The sequence below is a fragment of the Vombatus ursinus genome, unplaced genomic scaffold (assembly GCF_900497805.2).
Source record: "Vombatus ursinus unplaced genomic scaffold, bare-nosed wombat genome assembly UNPS02010320.1, whole genome shotgun sequence".
Classification (NCBI taxonomy): domain Eukaryota; kingdom Metazoa; phylum Chordata; class Mammalia; order Diprotodontia; family Vombatidae; genus Vombatus; species Vombatus ursinus.
The window spans coordinates 2,203,926-2,219,752 of record NW_020950098.1 but is presented as its reverse complement, the minus strand read 5'-3'; the positions used below and the strand labels follow the sequence as shown (position 1 = coordinate 2,219,752).

General features: G+C 36.3%; 1 protein-coding gene across 1 annotated transcript in view; it reads left to right on the top strand.

Moving 5' to 3' along the window:
* The window catches only part of CAND1 (cullin associated and neddylation dissociated 1), a 42,332-nt gene extending 27,177 nt beyond the window's left edge, over nt 1-15,155 (top strand). The window contains exons 8-15 of the mRNA XM_027854177.1: nt 4,007-4,299; nt 5,942-6,083; nt 6,481-7,974; nt 8,938-9,033; nt 10,523-10,692; nt 10,785-10,949; nt 13,800-13,907; nt 14,457-15,155. Of these exons, the coding sequence (XP_027709978.1) occupies nt 4,007-4,299; nt 5,942-6,083; nt 6,481-7,974; nt 8,938-9,033; nt 10,523-10,692; nt 10,785-10,949; nt 13,800-13,907; nt 14,457-14,681 (2,693 nt within the window). The 3' untranslated portion in view covers nt 14,682-15,155. The remainder of the gene's footprint in view (nt 1-4,006; nt 4,300-5,941; nt 6,084-6,480; nt 7,975-8,937; nt 9,034-10,522; nt 10,693-10,784; nt 10,950-13,799; nt 13,908-14,456) is intronic.
* Nucleotides 15,156-15,827: the final 672 nt, after the last annotated feature.

Below are 15,827 nucleotides of genomic sequence, written 5' to 3'. Positions count from 1 at the left end.
TGACAAATAGCATATATTTAACTTTTCTACAAAGACTTTACATGTCTAAAACAAAATTAGCATTATTTGCAATGAAGAAACAGTGAAAGACTTTGCAGTAATTGAAGATTTCATTTTTCTACATTTTTGTTTGGTAGGAGTTGTAGAAACTCTGGCCATAACAAGGATATAAGAGAGGTTAAAGGTATTGCATTAAGTTAACTTAAAAAACTGGAAAGAATCAGAAAAAAAAAAAAAGCAAAAAAAAACTAGACCACCGGTAGCTTTTGTAACAGAAAACAAACATAAAATAAACCCACAAATCTATTAGTATTTCTAAAGAGCCAAAGTAAGGAAGGGAAAAAAATAGAGAAAATACATGATGGAAAATACAAAATGCACTTAGAATATTTGAGAATCATCCTAACAGGAAATATTCAGGACTCAAGACAACTTTAATACTTTTTATAGAAAAAAGTTATTCTTATAGGGGTTCAGGGTTTGCATGGCATTTTACAAATATCTTTTCTTTGTTCTCATAGCCAGTCTGTGAACTAAGTGTTCTTCTCCTCATTTTACAGATGAGGAAATTGAAAGAGAGTTTAAATGGCTTGCTCAGCATCACATAGCTAGTGAGGGTCTGAAGCTGCATTTGAACTCAGGTTTTTCCTCACTCCCAAGTACAACACTTTTTTCACTGTGCCACATATGTGAACACATAAAGGGAGAGAAATTTCTTCATAGGAAGGGTATGCCAATATAATAATAGTTTCTAAAGTAATTTATAGACTGCAGTATACCAGTTGCATTTGTAAGAGTTTTCTTTGTAGAGCTAGGAGGGAAAAGGAGCTTTGAATGAATCTCAAACTGTTAAAAAGGAGTAATCATTAAAATTAGTGTTATCAATAAATATTAAGTATCTATTATGTGCCAGGCACTGGGTGTTTGAACACAAAGAGTGAAATGATTCCTTCTTGCAAAGAGCTTACCTTCTAATAGTATTGGTTGCAAAATAAAAAAGTGGGACTGCCTAGATAAATAGAACGCTGTCAGCAGAGTAGTTCAGTGTTAGATAAACTGAAGAACCCTCTGGGACCACTCTACTGGATGATGATGAAACTACTCGAAGATGAACTCTTTATTCATTAGGAACTGCCAGTGAAGTAGTTTGGCAGAACATATGCTTTTACCATGATTTTAAAACATTGTCAGCTTTTAAAAACATTCTGAGAAGAGTTCCATACATCAGACTGCTAAAGGAGTCCTACACACACACACACACACACACACACACACACACACACACACACACACTCTCTCTCTCTCTCTCTCTCTCTCTCTCTCTCTCTCTCTCTCTCATATAACATTCTTTATGGTAGAAAAGGTGGAAGCCTATTAAAGAATAGCTGGACAAATTGTAGTATGTGAGTAAAATAGATTATTATTGCATTGTGAGAAACAGCAGATAGGAAGAAGGTAGAAAAAACTAGCAAGACTCAGGTGATGAAGTGCTATAGTATGAAGAAAGCAGAACTAAACATGGTACACAGAGAGTACTGTGACATAAACAAGAACACAAAGAACAGCTGAACTCTGAATTGTCAGCCCCACAGTAGTCCTGGAGAATTGCCAAAGAAACACACCTTCCCCCGAGATAGGGGCTGGATATGGAATGCAGCATATGCTGTCACAGGTGGTTGGTATCTGTTGGCTTTTGCCTGCATGTTTTTTTTTTCCATTACAAAGAAAGTTTCAGTGGTAGTGGGGATGTCAAAAGAAAAGGCAACAGTAAAATTTAAAAGGAAAATAAAAGATTGAAGTTAAGAGGAAGAGAAGGACAAGACAGAGGAATGAGAACAAGCTGGCAGCAAAACGATGGAAAAGATCTTTAAAACAAATGTCAGTGTATGATAGATATATATGGCAGTAGTTTTATTCTGTAATATATAATTTGGAACACAATCCTCCAGCTTCTGAAAATTAAGTATTAAGTCTCTACAGCTTATAGCACCTATAAGTGCTGAATGTTGTTTGCAGAAGCAATCAGAATGATTTTTCTTTGTTACACAGAAGGCTTTATTGGGGCATTTGTTTGACTCTGGGTGGGCACAGTTTGATGAGAAAATTATTGCTGTGTGAAAAACAAAAGACTTTCACTTAAAATCATGAGAGGGATTGGACTAAATGACCTTGGACAAGGTGTATTTGAGCCCCAAATCTTGTGACTCTTTGTTGAGTTCAGGGAACAACCAGCTGTTGAGTATGTTTTAAATGTATAATTCATGAAAAAGAGTGACACAAAATATTAGTTCAGAAAAAGAATCATGGGATTTGAGAATTGAAAGGGACCCCAGCAGCTGTCTAGTCCAACCTTTATTTAAAAGGAATTCCTACTGTAATATTGGTGACCAGTGATCAGCTAGCCTATCTGTCCTTCAGTAAGGTAGAACCAAGTATCATTAGGATGGGCCATCATTTGTGGCCCTTCTCCCTTTAAATAACTCTCAATGGTGGAACGTTTTTCCTGACATCTTCTTTGAAGCATCTACCCACTGAAACCAAACAGAATAAGCCCAGTCCCTCTTCCCCTTGAAAGCCCCAATTACTTCTGTTTTTCCCCATTGAATCTCCTTTTCTCCAGGCCAAATATAGGATCATAGCTTTAAAGCTGGAAGAGATTTTAGAGACTGCTGACTCCTACACCTTAATTTTACAGATGGAGCTAAGGCCCAGAGAGATCAAAGGACTTGCAGAATGGGTAGAAGGCTGGGGAGGGAGGAAGAACCGAGTTCAAATCCAGTCTCCACCACTCCTGGCTGTGTGACCCTGGTCAAGTTGCTTAACTTCTGTTTGACTCAATTGAAAAGTGCTTTGTACAGTGCTTGGCACAAATTTCAGTTTATTTTCACTTAATAAATGCTAGTTCCATGGGGCAGATAGGTGGCATAATAAATAGAGGACCAGGTTTAGAGTCATGAAGACTTGAGTTCAAATTTGGCATCACACGCTTACTAACTCTGTGATCCTAGGTAAGTCACTTAACCCTGTTTGCCTCATTTTCCTTATCTGTAAAATGAGCTGGAGAAAGAAAGGGCAAACCACTCTAATATCTTTGCCAAGAAAACCTCAAAATGGGGTCATGAAGAGTCAGACACATCTGAAACCACTCAACAACAAACAAATTTTATTATCCAGGGTCGCATAGCCAGTTAACTTCTGAGGAAGGTTGTGAATTTCAGGTCTTTAAGTTGCAAACCCATTGCTTGCTCCTCTGTGTTCCTACTCTTCAACTTATCAACGTGTTTTTTTTTTTGTTTTCGTTTTTGTTTTTTTACACTGTGGGTTTCAGAACTGCACACGATATTCCAGATGTGTTCTGATTAAAATACAGAAAGACTATGACCTGGAGGTTGGAGCCTGGCCCTAAATTCCAGACAATGGAATATATTTTCCATGAAAGGATTTTTAGGAGGGAAGTGGCATGGTTAGAGCATCTCTGTGAAGGGTGGATTGAAGAGGGGAGGCTATTTAAGGAAGAGTATTACAGTAGTCCAGAAGGATAAAGTCCTGAACTTGGGTGATTGCAGTATTTATGGAGGGATCTGTAGATTTCATGCAAGAGGCAAGTGACCACAAAATAAGCTTAGTGCTAGGGGGATTTCATATATTCTGCTTAATAAGACAGGGAAGTAAGACTGTGGTCTCAGAATGATTTCCATATAAATTTCCTTAAAATATTAGGGGGATGAATATTAAATTAATACATCTAACATTGTTAGAAAAAATGTGATTTCTGTGCCGATACTTGAACATAGTCATGTTAGTTCTATAGTAGATTTAAGAAGTAGGTTTACTTAGATGTTGCCTTATAGTTATGTATGGTTATTTAGCTAGGTTTTGTTTTATAATTGCTGGATAAGTTAATGGCAACTTATAATACCTGCTTCCGTTGTGAAGAATATCAATTCATTTTCACTACTAAAATTGTGTATTTTTCTTAGTCTATTCTTAAAACTTTCATCTTCAGGGAGTGATGATGAATACAGTGATGATGATGACATGAGTTGGAAAGTGAGACGTGCAGGAGCTAAATGCTTAGATGCTGTAGTTAGCACTCGACATGAAATGCTTCCGGAATTCTACAAGACTGTGTCTCCAGCCTTGATAGCCAGATTTAAAGAACGTGAAGAGAATGTAAAAGCAGATGTGTTCCATGCGTATCTTTCCCTTTTGAAGCAAACTCGTCCTGTGCAGAGTTGGCTCTGTGATCCTGATGCAATGGAACAAGGAGAGACGCCTTTGACAATGCTTCAGAGTCAGGTTGGTTAAAAAATTAAGTTCTGATGGCCACTAAATGTTCTTTTATGATTTGTTTATCGTGCTTACGTACACACAGACTTAAGTCGGCCAGAAAAGCTGTTGTTTACTAATGTTATAGGAAATCTTGATTTGATTGTGAATCAAGTTATCTGTTTCATAATGATCATAAAATGAATGTTCTTTGCCATGTGGCCACGTCAGAAATATTTTACAGAAAATAATAATGTTGATTTAGAACATGTTGGCTTATCACTTATTGATTAATGCAGAAGAATAAAGCTTAAGTGGTCAATAATAGTTTTAATATTCCTGTTTGAAATTTCAGTTGTCTATTATAACTTAGGATTTTGCATTACATTTCCACCATGGAGTTCCTAGCATTGTCCATATAATTTAAAAATTATATATTTTTTTGTAATGTGCATAAAGCTTCTAACATTGGAAACTCTTTGAAAAATATACCAGGCAAGCAGAGAATTCCAAATTAAAGTGATGTGATACATCTGATAGTACACATAGAATTGGGGTGTGGAAACTTTCACTTCCAGTGTTGCACCCTTAATCTCTTAGTAGATAAGTCCTAGGGAGTTGCCCAAGATACATTAGGTAATGATTATGACTTAACCAATATCACACAGAGGCAGGATCTAAACCCAGGATTTCAGATTCCAAGTCCATGGTGCTATCTGTGGTGCAATGCCTGCTACCTTTAGGGGATACCCATATGACTATATTTTCCTCTTGAAATCTGAAGTAAATACTGGTGGTTCTTCAGAGAACTGGGGAAAGTTTCCTTTTTCTCACCTTTGTCTTGCTATTGTAGCATTTGCCTGATGCTTGTATTATTGTTTTTGAGGAGTTTTTAGAAACTTAGTTACCTAGGTGTTCACAATGAATATTTATTAATAGATCCTGTTTTGGATAGATGGCTGGTATCTTTAAGCTGAGAACTTGATGACAACTATTCTGAGACTGGGTTTCATCTGTCAGCATTTAGGATTGGGGGTGTGTGTGTGTGTGTGTGTGTTTGAATGAGTGGCTTTTATTTCCTTGGCACAATACTTACAAAGCCGAGCCGAAGGGAAAGATTTGTGTGTAACCTTTAGAAAACTACAAGGTGACCAGAAATAGCCTGTTCTTCAACCATGTCAGTACCACTATTACTCACAGTATTCTGCTAGAGCACTCTCCACTTAAAATAAGGTCAGTGTTCTTTTAAACATGTTTCTTATGTTCCTTTGAGTCATTTAAAAATTATTCTCTATATAGCAGTTTTGATAATCTTGAGATTAAGCAGTACATTTCTTAGATTTCTAAATTGATTAGTACCAAGAGACTTTTTTGGTACGGAAATAAATTAGCCTAGAATTTTAACATAGGCAAAATTACTTTTGTATAAAACTCGTTGATACTAATATTTTTTTAAAAAGCTAAATGTGATTATAAAATGTGAAACTCTTCCTCTAGAATTTTTGTAGTGAAGAAATGAGTTGGAGATACAGGGTGAAAGAGTTTTAACTGAAGAACAATTAAAAGATGCATTCTGGCCTGCACATTCGCTCTTTCCCTGGTAATTTGTGATAATTACACTGAGGAAATCCCAATGACTAAACCAGCTAATGGAGGTTTTTGATAATTACAGGTTCCCAACATTGTTAAAGCTCTTCACAAGCAGATGAAGGAGAAAAGTGTGAAGACTCGACAGTGTTGTTTTAACATGTTAACTGAGCTGGTAAATGTATTACCTGGGGCACTCACACAGCACATTCCTGTACTTGTACCAGGTAGGAAAAGTAACAAAGAGTAGATGTTAGAAGTTGTGATGATTTTTATTACAAATTTGTTATCTTTGAGTTTTAAAATATTTCTTCCAAAATGAAAAGTGAAAACAGTTGTAACCATAAAATTACATTTATGACTTCAGTTTCTTAAGTGATTGTTCTGAACACAATAATTTGTTGTTAAGAAAAATTGGATTGACGTATAGTTGAAGTGGAAAGAACTTAGTTTTTATTTTTATCTTTGTAGATGTTTGTCCAAAATATAACTAGGGAAGAATTTTGGAAGAAATTTGAACAATTCAGTTATTTGATAATTTGAACAATTCATTTACTTTGAGGCATTTTCCCCCTAAACAAAATGCATTATAATGATTCTGGGTTTTCTTTGTTAACATTTTAGGAATAATTTTCTCACTGAATGACAAATCCAGCTCATCTAATCTGAAGATAGATGCTTTGTCATGCCTGTATGTAATCCTCTGTAACCACTCTCCTCAAGTCTTCCATCCTCATGTTCAAGCCTTGGTGCCTCCAGTGGTGGCTTGTGTTGGTGATCCGTTCTACAAGATCACATCTGAGGCACTTCTTGTTACCCAGCAGCTTGTCAAAGTTATTCGTCCTTTAGATCAACCTTCTTCGTTTGATGCAACTCCCTACATCAAAGACTTATTTACCTGTACCATCAAGCGGTTAAAAGCAGCTGACATTGATCAGGAAGTCAAAGAGAGGGCTATCTCCTGTATGGGACAAATCATTTGCAGCCTTGGAGACAATCTAGGTAGTGATCTGCCTAGTACGCTTCAGATTTTCTTGGAGAGACTAAAGAATGAAATTACCCGGTTAACAACAGTGAAGGCTTTGACACTGATTGCTGGGTCCCCCTTGAAGATAGATTTAAGACCTGTCCTGGGAGAAGGGGTACCTATTCTTGCTTCTTTTCTTAGGAAAAACCAGCGAGCTTTGAAACTGGGTACCCTTTCAGCTCTAGACATCCTAATTAAAAATTATAGTGACAGCTTGACAGCTGCCATGATTGATGCTGTTCTGGATGAGCTTCCACCTCTTATCAGTGAAAGTGATATGCATGTATCACAGATGGCTATCAGCTTTCTGACTACACTTGCTAAAGTGTACCCCTCTTCCCTTTCAAAGATAAGCGGGTCCATACTCAATGAACTTATCGGGCTTGTGAGATCACCTTTGCTGCAAGGAGGAGCACTCAGCGCCATGTTAGAATTTTTCCAAGCTTTGGTTGTAACTGGAACAAATAATTTAGGGTACATGGATTTGTTACGCATGTTGACAGGCCCAGTTTATGCTCAAAGCACAGCACTTACTCACAAGCAGTCTTATTATTCCATTGCCAAATGTGTAGCTGCCCTTACTCGAGCATGCCCTAAAGAGGGACCAGCTGTAGTAGGTCAGTTTATTCAAGATGTCAAGAACTCAAGGTCTACTGATTCCATTCGTCTCCTAGCTCTACTTTCCCTTGGGGAAGTTGGGCATCACATTGACTTAAGTGGGCAACTTGAACTTAAATCTGTAATATTAGAAGCCTTCTCATCTCCTAGTGAAGAAGTCAAATCAGCAGCATCCTATGCATTAGGTAGCATTAGTGTTGGCAATCTTCCTGAATATCTACCGTTTGTCTTACAAGAAATAACCAGTCAGCCTAAGAGGCAGTATCTTCTACTTCATTCCTTGAAGGAAATTATTAGCTCTGCATCAGTGGTAGGCCTTAAACCATATGTTGAGAACATCTGGACCTTACTGCTGAAACACTGTGAGTGTGCAGAAGAAGGAACCAGGAACGTTGTTGCCGAATGCTTGGGCAAACTCACTTTAATCGATCCAGAAACTCTGCTTCCACGGCTTAAAGGGTACTTAGTGTCAGGTAGGTATATAAGCTTTCTGAATAAAAGGAATATGTCTTTTGCTGTGGGTAGTTTTTAATTACTCTATAGGTGAAATTTTGTAATTAAATATAGAAAAAGATCTTGGCATATGTGAGGCCTAGATACTGAGAAGCAGTAAGAGACTTATTTGGTGAAATAGAATTTTGATTCATGAAGTCACCCAAATTTCTCATTTCTATTACCACCAAATAAGATATATAGTATTTAGTCAGATGATTGCTAGGTTTGTTTCTATTTAATACATAAGAAATACCTATATTATTTAGTAGTGAATATTCCACTTTAATGTCTTTTTCTCTACTTTTGAAGAACATAAGTGTGGACAATATTAGTCATCCATTTGGATTAATAATATATACTATGCTACTTTTTGATACTATTAAGTACATATGGTTATAAAAAAAAGTACTAACAGCCCTAAATAAAGTGTTCTTCTCTGAAACGAGTATCATTTGCTGTGGTTCCTCAGATTCACTTGAGCATCTCAACCATTTAGACAAGTAAAAATTGATACAGGTGATGATGCTCTTGATTACTTTGAAATCTTTAGATTTAGATCAAGAGAGAAATACTTAGAATGTGTCTGAACTATTATACTAATGTCATTGAATTTTTTTTTCTTTTAAAATTAAACTTTAAGGTTTCCAAGTCAAGCACATATTTTTTTCTGATTCATTTTCCTCCAGTTTAGTTTTGTTTAGTGATTATGGAAATAGTTACTTTTTAATTTTTTAATTGGACAAAGTTGTCCTGTTGTAGAATATAAAGTCAAAGTACGTTTTCCATGTTATAAACTAGTCCGTAAACTTTGAGTCTTCACTGTCTTAACCATAGTAAAACAAAAATGCCTTTCTACATCAAATATAAATTAAAGAAGTAAAAAGTTTGGTTGACTATATCAACTTGCAAATAGTTATGGATAAATTATTGTTCTTTATCAGGCTCGTCTTATGCCCGAAGTTCAGTGGTTACAGCTGTGAAGTTTACTATTTCTGACCATCCACAGCCCATAGATCCACTGCTAAAGAACTGCATAGGTAAGTGTGGACGAAGATTATCTCTGTGATTCTCTCTCTTGGCTTTTGGAAATATTTGAACTTAATTATCTTGTCCACGGTCATACAAGTAGTATCAGAGTTGGGATTAGAACCGGGGTTTAATTAACTTCCAGCATCCAGTTTTAGAGTCCATACGATTTGCAGTGTAGTGGGTCTAAAATTAAATTTATAAACTTAAAATTTTTTTCTTTCCACTCATCACCAAACTGGCCAGATTTTAATGGAGGTGAAGAGGAAACAAAAAAAATAGGATCCTTCCATTGTTTATCTGTTGGAAAAAAAGGCCTTAATTATTTATGGAGTAAATTACAGTTACTCTTTAGAGATGAATGAATTCTCTTAGGATATGTACTATACCAGAAACAATAATTTAGTAAATGCTTTGTAATTTACCTGTGCTCTGAAAGACACATAAATTTCTGGACTTAAGTTTCCTAATGGAACTGGATTCATTTAAAAGACTTAAGATCTTTCAGCTCTAAAATAATGTTTCTTTAAATGATTGTTTCAAAATACTGTATATACTGTATAAAATACTGACAAATACTGTGGTTCTTGTTTCTTTTTCTTTTATTAAAAGAAAAGAGTCTTCTGGAGAAACAATTCAAGAGCTATTTAATATCTTTCCCTGATTTCATGCTTTTAATGATTAATCCAGTTGATTTACCACCTTAGCATTTCCTGATCTTTCTTAATCTTTTTAAAATTGATGCTGTTTGTTGTTTTATATGTCATTTACAATTGTGACACAGAAAAATAGTGAAGCAAAACTGACCAGTAAAGCAATTCTGTAACTATAGTCCATACTTTTTTTTTTTTTTGCTTTATGGTGAGGCAGTTGGGGTTAAGTGACTTGCCCAGGGTCACAGAGCTAATAAGTATCAAGTGTCTGAGGCCAGATTTGAACTCAGGTCCTCCTGGCTCCAAGGCTGGAGCGCTATCAGCTGCACCACCTAGCTGCCCCAGTCTGTACTTCTTTACCAAGAGAGGGGATGTTCTCCCATGGTCTTTTTCCAGACTCTTGTTTATGCTAAATGCTGGTGGGAAGATCATTGTTCTCGAGTTTGTAGACTATGCCTTTTGTAGACTGTGCTTTTTGACTCCAACATTTATTTTTCTGTGCGTCTGTGAAGGGAGGTGTAGAGAAGTGATACTGAATCTCCCTGGGTTGTTAGTGTGATTTCTATTGGAGAGCATCAAGGGAATCCACTGCACATTTGTAGAGTGAAGCCACTTAATAGGAAGTTATTCAGCTTCTACACTTATTATCTACCTTCCCCCCACCCCCATTCCTTCTCCCTCTTTCATTCGTTTTCTCTCTCCATTTTAGAAGTTTCATGACAGCCTTCTCTTAGATAAAAAGTTTGGGAAGGGTAATGATCAAAGGAAACACATTTAGAAATGTGAAATAAATTGTAAAGTTTTCAGTCTGTCTTGATTTTTAAGTAGCTTCTTTCATTACTTATAGGTGACTTCTTAAAAACTTTAGAAGACCCTGATTTGAATGTAAGACGAGTAGCCCTGGTAACATTTAATTCAGCAGCACATAACAAACCATCCTTAATAAGAGATCTTTTAGATACTGTTCTTCCACATCTTTACAATGAGACAAAAGTTAGAAAGGAACTTATAAGAGAGGTAAGTTAAATTAAATTATACTTAAATAAGCTTGTTTAAGTTTACTGTATGAGCACTCACATATGTACTCAAATTTTCTGTCTTGTTAACAGGTAGAAATGGGACCATTTAAGCATACTGTTGATGATGGATTGGATATAAGAAAGGCAGCTTTTGAGTGTATGTATACACTTCTAGACAGTTGTCTTGATAGATTAGATATCTTTGAATTCTTAAACCACGTTGAAGATGGTTTGAAGGACCATTATGATATTAAGGTGAGATATTTATGTATCCTTATACAATGTCTTGCAGAAAGTCTTTGAGAAGTACTAAAATGACTTAATAAAGTATTTGTTAGTAATTTAATGGAAAAGTAGAATTATTGGTCACAGTTGCTATAAGCATTAATACTCTTGCATATGTAGTCATAGCATGCTGTTTATAGTTAGCATATGTAATAATAACCCAGACAAGTGACTCTTAGTTGTGTTTTAGAAAAAGCAGACCATTACTGTTTGTGTGCATTATAGAAGAGATTAATTGGAGAAGGGAATAGGGTTCCATGAGTTGTACTGGGCCAGAAATAGCTCTGTGCCAAGGTGTCACAGTGTTAATTTACTGATGACATTTCGTCTCCCAGTGTGGACATTTGTCATAGTCTTTGTCGAGCAAATTTCCCCTATCACTGCAGTTCGTAGTGATCTCTTCCTATTCTGAATTAGTAGAATAGTATTGGTTGGGGATGTATAGGTGTTTAGTAAATACTAGTACCTGTGGTGTAAGGGCTGCCAAGCCTTTCTCAGGACTACTTTCCACCTTTGGTGTCCACTTGAATCACTCAGCTTTACCTGTGACTCCAAGGAGCTGCAGCATGTGCAGCGGCCACATTCTGGCAAACCGTTTCAGCAGATGGGCTAAACCAGGGTAAGGGTAACTGAGGGACCTCAAACCTGCCGGTGAGTTAGCAGGGTGCTTAACCCAAGCATATAAAGACTTCCAATAGTGGAATGGGTGGATGAGAACATTTTGTTCTGATGGCCAAAGAAGGCATTGTGGAGTGCTTGGAGATTGGTCAGACATCAAAGATGCCAAGGTAATCCACTGCATCCCAGGCCATCATTGGTCGTCTTGACTGTTGTCTTGCCACTGGATTTCAATGACTGGAAGAGAAAGTGAGGTGGATGACTTTGTGCGACTCTGCCTCACTTAAATCCAATTTATACATGAGTCAAAAGACATCACCCACACCATTTTTATCTACCTCAAAGTCCTGTGGTGACAAGCAAGTGGCAAAGCAGCAGGTACAGGTACACTGAGAGCTGTAGTCACAGCTCTGCGTGCAGGCGGCCTGGGCCACAGAGTCATCTTCTCACTGGTCTGAAGCAACAGTGGATTTGGCAGTCCCCTGAGCGTCTGAGCAGCCTTTTTTAAGGACTACCTTGCTTACCTCCTGGCATGAGGAAGGGGCTAGAAAAGGTGAATGAAAAAGTTGAATGTTTCACCCAAGCCTGGCCTGCTTACCGCAGCAGGCAGAGATCCCACTCTGTGGTCAGAACACAAAATATGTACAAAAACTTTTTCATGCTGCCATACTTTTTTGAATAACATTTTCAGTGACATTGTTGAATACCTTCAGTGAGATTGAAAATGGCATCAAGGCCAGCCACAGCACTGATAGTGAATTATTTAACTTGAAAAAGCTACAAGCCAAGACTAAAGTGGAGGGAAAGTAGGTGTGTGACTTTATGTTCACAGATGATTATGAACTTTGGAATCAATTGAGAAATGGGAGAAACTGGCACAGGATCACCCAGCATGGTGTGTTCACATCAAAGAAGGCTCTGTGCTCCATGAGCAAAGTAGAATTGCAGTAGTTCAAAAGAGACATGAGTTGGGCAAATTTAGAGACATTCACTCCAACTGTTCATATGGACTATTTGTGGCTGATGTGAACTAGAGCCTTCTGAGTTTATATAGTTCTGATCAGACAGAGTCAGACACACCAAACCTTGACCCCACCATAGTGATGTCACTTTCGTTCTCTTCATAGACGAAGGACAATCAACTAAGTACTATTGATTGTATCACTCAATCATTCATTTGGCACTTCACCTGCTACCTTGTAGTAGTAGTTAATCTTGTGTACGTGTCCTAATTTCCCATCTAAACTGTAAAGTCTTTAAGGGCCCAGATTTTTTTAAGTGGAGTACCATGTACATAATAGATACTCTTTCAGTGTTGATATCAGAAATGTTGGCTATTTTCATTAGAAGTGATTTTGAAGATGCTAAGTTAATTTCTGTTCCAAATTATTACAGTTATTGGATGATTCTCATCTGTGTGTGTGAAAGAGCTGGATAGTTTTGCAAATATATCTCTAAGTAGTATTAAAAATTATCAGAATTTGCCTGTTTAACTTTCATATGACTTAAAATCTTGGCAATTATTTTAAAAAAACCTAATTGAGGAATGTTTACTTTAGGACAAGAAAAGAAATGAATGTCTTTGGTCCATAATTAAGATGCTTAGTTTAAGAGCATTCTTTTTGTCTACTTTAATACAAACCTCTGGTGAAAAAAATTTAGTTTTAATGGCAGTGATTCCCAACCCACATGGACAATAGTTTAAGAAAATTGAATGATTTTTTCCCAATATTTAGCCATGGTTTGCAAAATTGATAACAAAGCTAGGTTGTAGAATCAAATTATTAGTAAAGTAGGGTTGCCTGTCTCTTATTTGTTATATTCAGTTAGGGCCTTTTGGCTGACTGGGCAGGAAATAGTATATAGTGAGCTACAATTATTTACCTCTCACTGTATGTTCAGTAGAAAAGGGAAATCCTCTTATGGACAGGGACCCATCAGGATCTTAATAAATTGAGACCCTCCTTAATAAGTTGAGACCCTCAAAAAAAAAAAAAAGTTTGGGCACCATGGCCTGCATATTTTCCTATTCCTATCTTATACCAATTAAAAGCCCAAGAAGGATGGTTATAGTATTTACTCTAAGGATTGTACTTAATGTCTAGTCATTTCTAATAGGACCATCTAGAACTTCCTTATAATGCAGCTCCAATTCAGAATATTGTACTAAACTCAACTTTTGTCTATTTTTGTTTCTAATAGATGCTTACATTTTTAATGTTGGTAAGACTATCTACCCTTTGTCCAAGTGCTGTACTGCAGAGATTGGACCGACTTGTTGAGCCATTACGTGCCACATGTACAACTAAGGTAAATATTTAGGAGAGCTGACTTAACTTGAACTTGAGGATGCTTTTAGGCTTTCTAATTTTCCAAATTTATTGAAAGTAGGAATATCTAATTATTAGAACAGATTTCAGATTTCCTCATCAAGTTGAATCTCAAAATGTTTTGCCTAATTAAATGAGTGAATGAATGAAAAAGCATTTATTTGGTATTCAGTGTGTACCATGCACTATGCTAAGCACTGGGGGTCAAAAAAAAGAAAAAAGGACAAACTCCTTGCTCTCAGGGAACTTATCCTCCAATTAGAGGAGACAGTATGTGAAAGAAAGTCTGTCTACAGGGGGCAGAGCAAAGCCCGGAGCCCTTGGGCAACCTTAAGTAGTATAGGTCAAATAACAGGACTGAGACAGTGCAGAAAAGGGTGGCAGATGGTAAGGCCTGGAGTTGGAGGTTGCATATCTTGTAGGCTAGATTATTGTCTGAAACTTTATAAACCATCCAAAAAATATCTCTATATAATGAATCTGAAGGAATTGATTTTATGTAATTTCTTCCTTTTGCTCTCTGTTGCAGGTAAAGGCAAACTCAGTGAAGCAGGAGTTTGAAAAACAAGATGAGCTAAAGCGATCTGCCATGAGGGCTGTAGCAGCGCTCCTAACCATTCCGGAAGCGGAGAAGAGTCCGCTAATGAGCGAATTCCAGTCACAAATCAGCTCTAACCCAGAGCTGGCGGCCATCTTTGAAAGTATCCAGAAAGATTCATCATCCACTAACTTGGAGTCAATGGACACTAGTTAAATGTTTGTTCAACATGGGGACCATTACATTGAACCATGCACTGAATTGACGGGTTAATCATAAAAAATGGAAAGAGAAGTATCTAAAACTTCACAATGTTCCACTTTTGTTTTCTTTCATGGAGACAGTTTGGCTTTCTTCCATTGTTGCTTTTGTAGCTTTTATTTCAAAAATATGTATTTCCATAATCCAAAGGTTGTAAAACTACTAATGTTTTAGTGGTTTAAGCCACATTTAAAATGGAAATAAAGTTAGAATTTATGGAGTATGGAATTAGGTTCCAGTATCCATTTGCCCTGTAATGTTTAGGATTAAAATGTTAAAATTTTGTGACCATGAATTTTCTTTCTTTTATAATTCCTTCTTTTACTGTTTTAAAACAAAATCAGAAAAGCCTCAAGACAAATACCATGGTTTTGTATAACTTTTATTGTTTTTGTTTCAACAATATAAATTTATTTCTTTTGGCTGGCAGATAAGAATTTCTGTGTAAGATTTATTATACCGCAGAGGATTTTGGCATTTTAGAAAACCAGACATAAAGAAGGTATCTATCTTTTTTTTAAGTGTGGGGATTAGCAAGTAATACCCCTGTTGTACACACTAATTTTGCATGAGCAAGTTTACAAATATATATTGTCTGTAAAGCAGCATGTGCAGTTTATTCATAATACAAGTTAAATAAGTGTTGTATCAGTGCAATTTTCAGATATTTATTTTTGCACAGAAAACATTTCTGGAGAGGGGATTAAATTGGTTTTCTTAATGTCAGTTTGAGAGAAATTTCAGATTTTTCAACAAATCAAGTTCTTACTCCTTAATCTTTTGCCACTTTTTTTTTCTATTAATACTAAGTTTACTTTCTTGTTTTAAATTTAATTATTTAAGTATTCAGTTTTTCTCAATCCATTTTGTTTGTTTTCCCACCTAGAAGTTCTTAAGCCATATTCTTCATCGTTTTGGGTCTGTCTATATATGTTATTATGAAGTTTTATGGCATGAACTTTAAAAATTTTATTTTAAGGCAATTCTGTATCAGGTTACCAGGACTTGTTAGCTAATAAGGTTTGTTTGTTTTTTTTCCTCCTTTATGGAGTGTAAACTATATTTGGTAAGCATTAGTTGCTTTTCCTGAATGTAGGACTT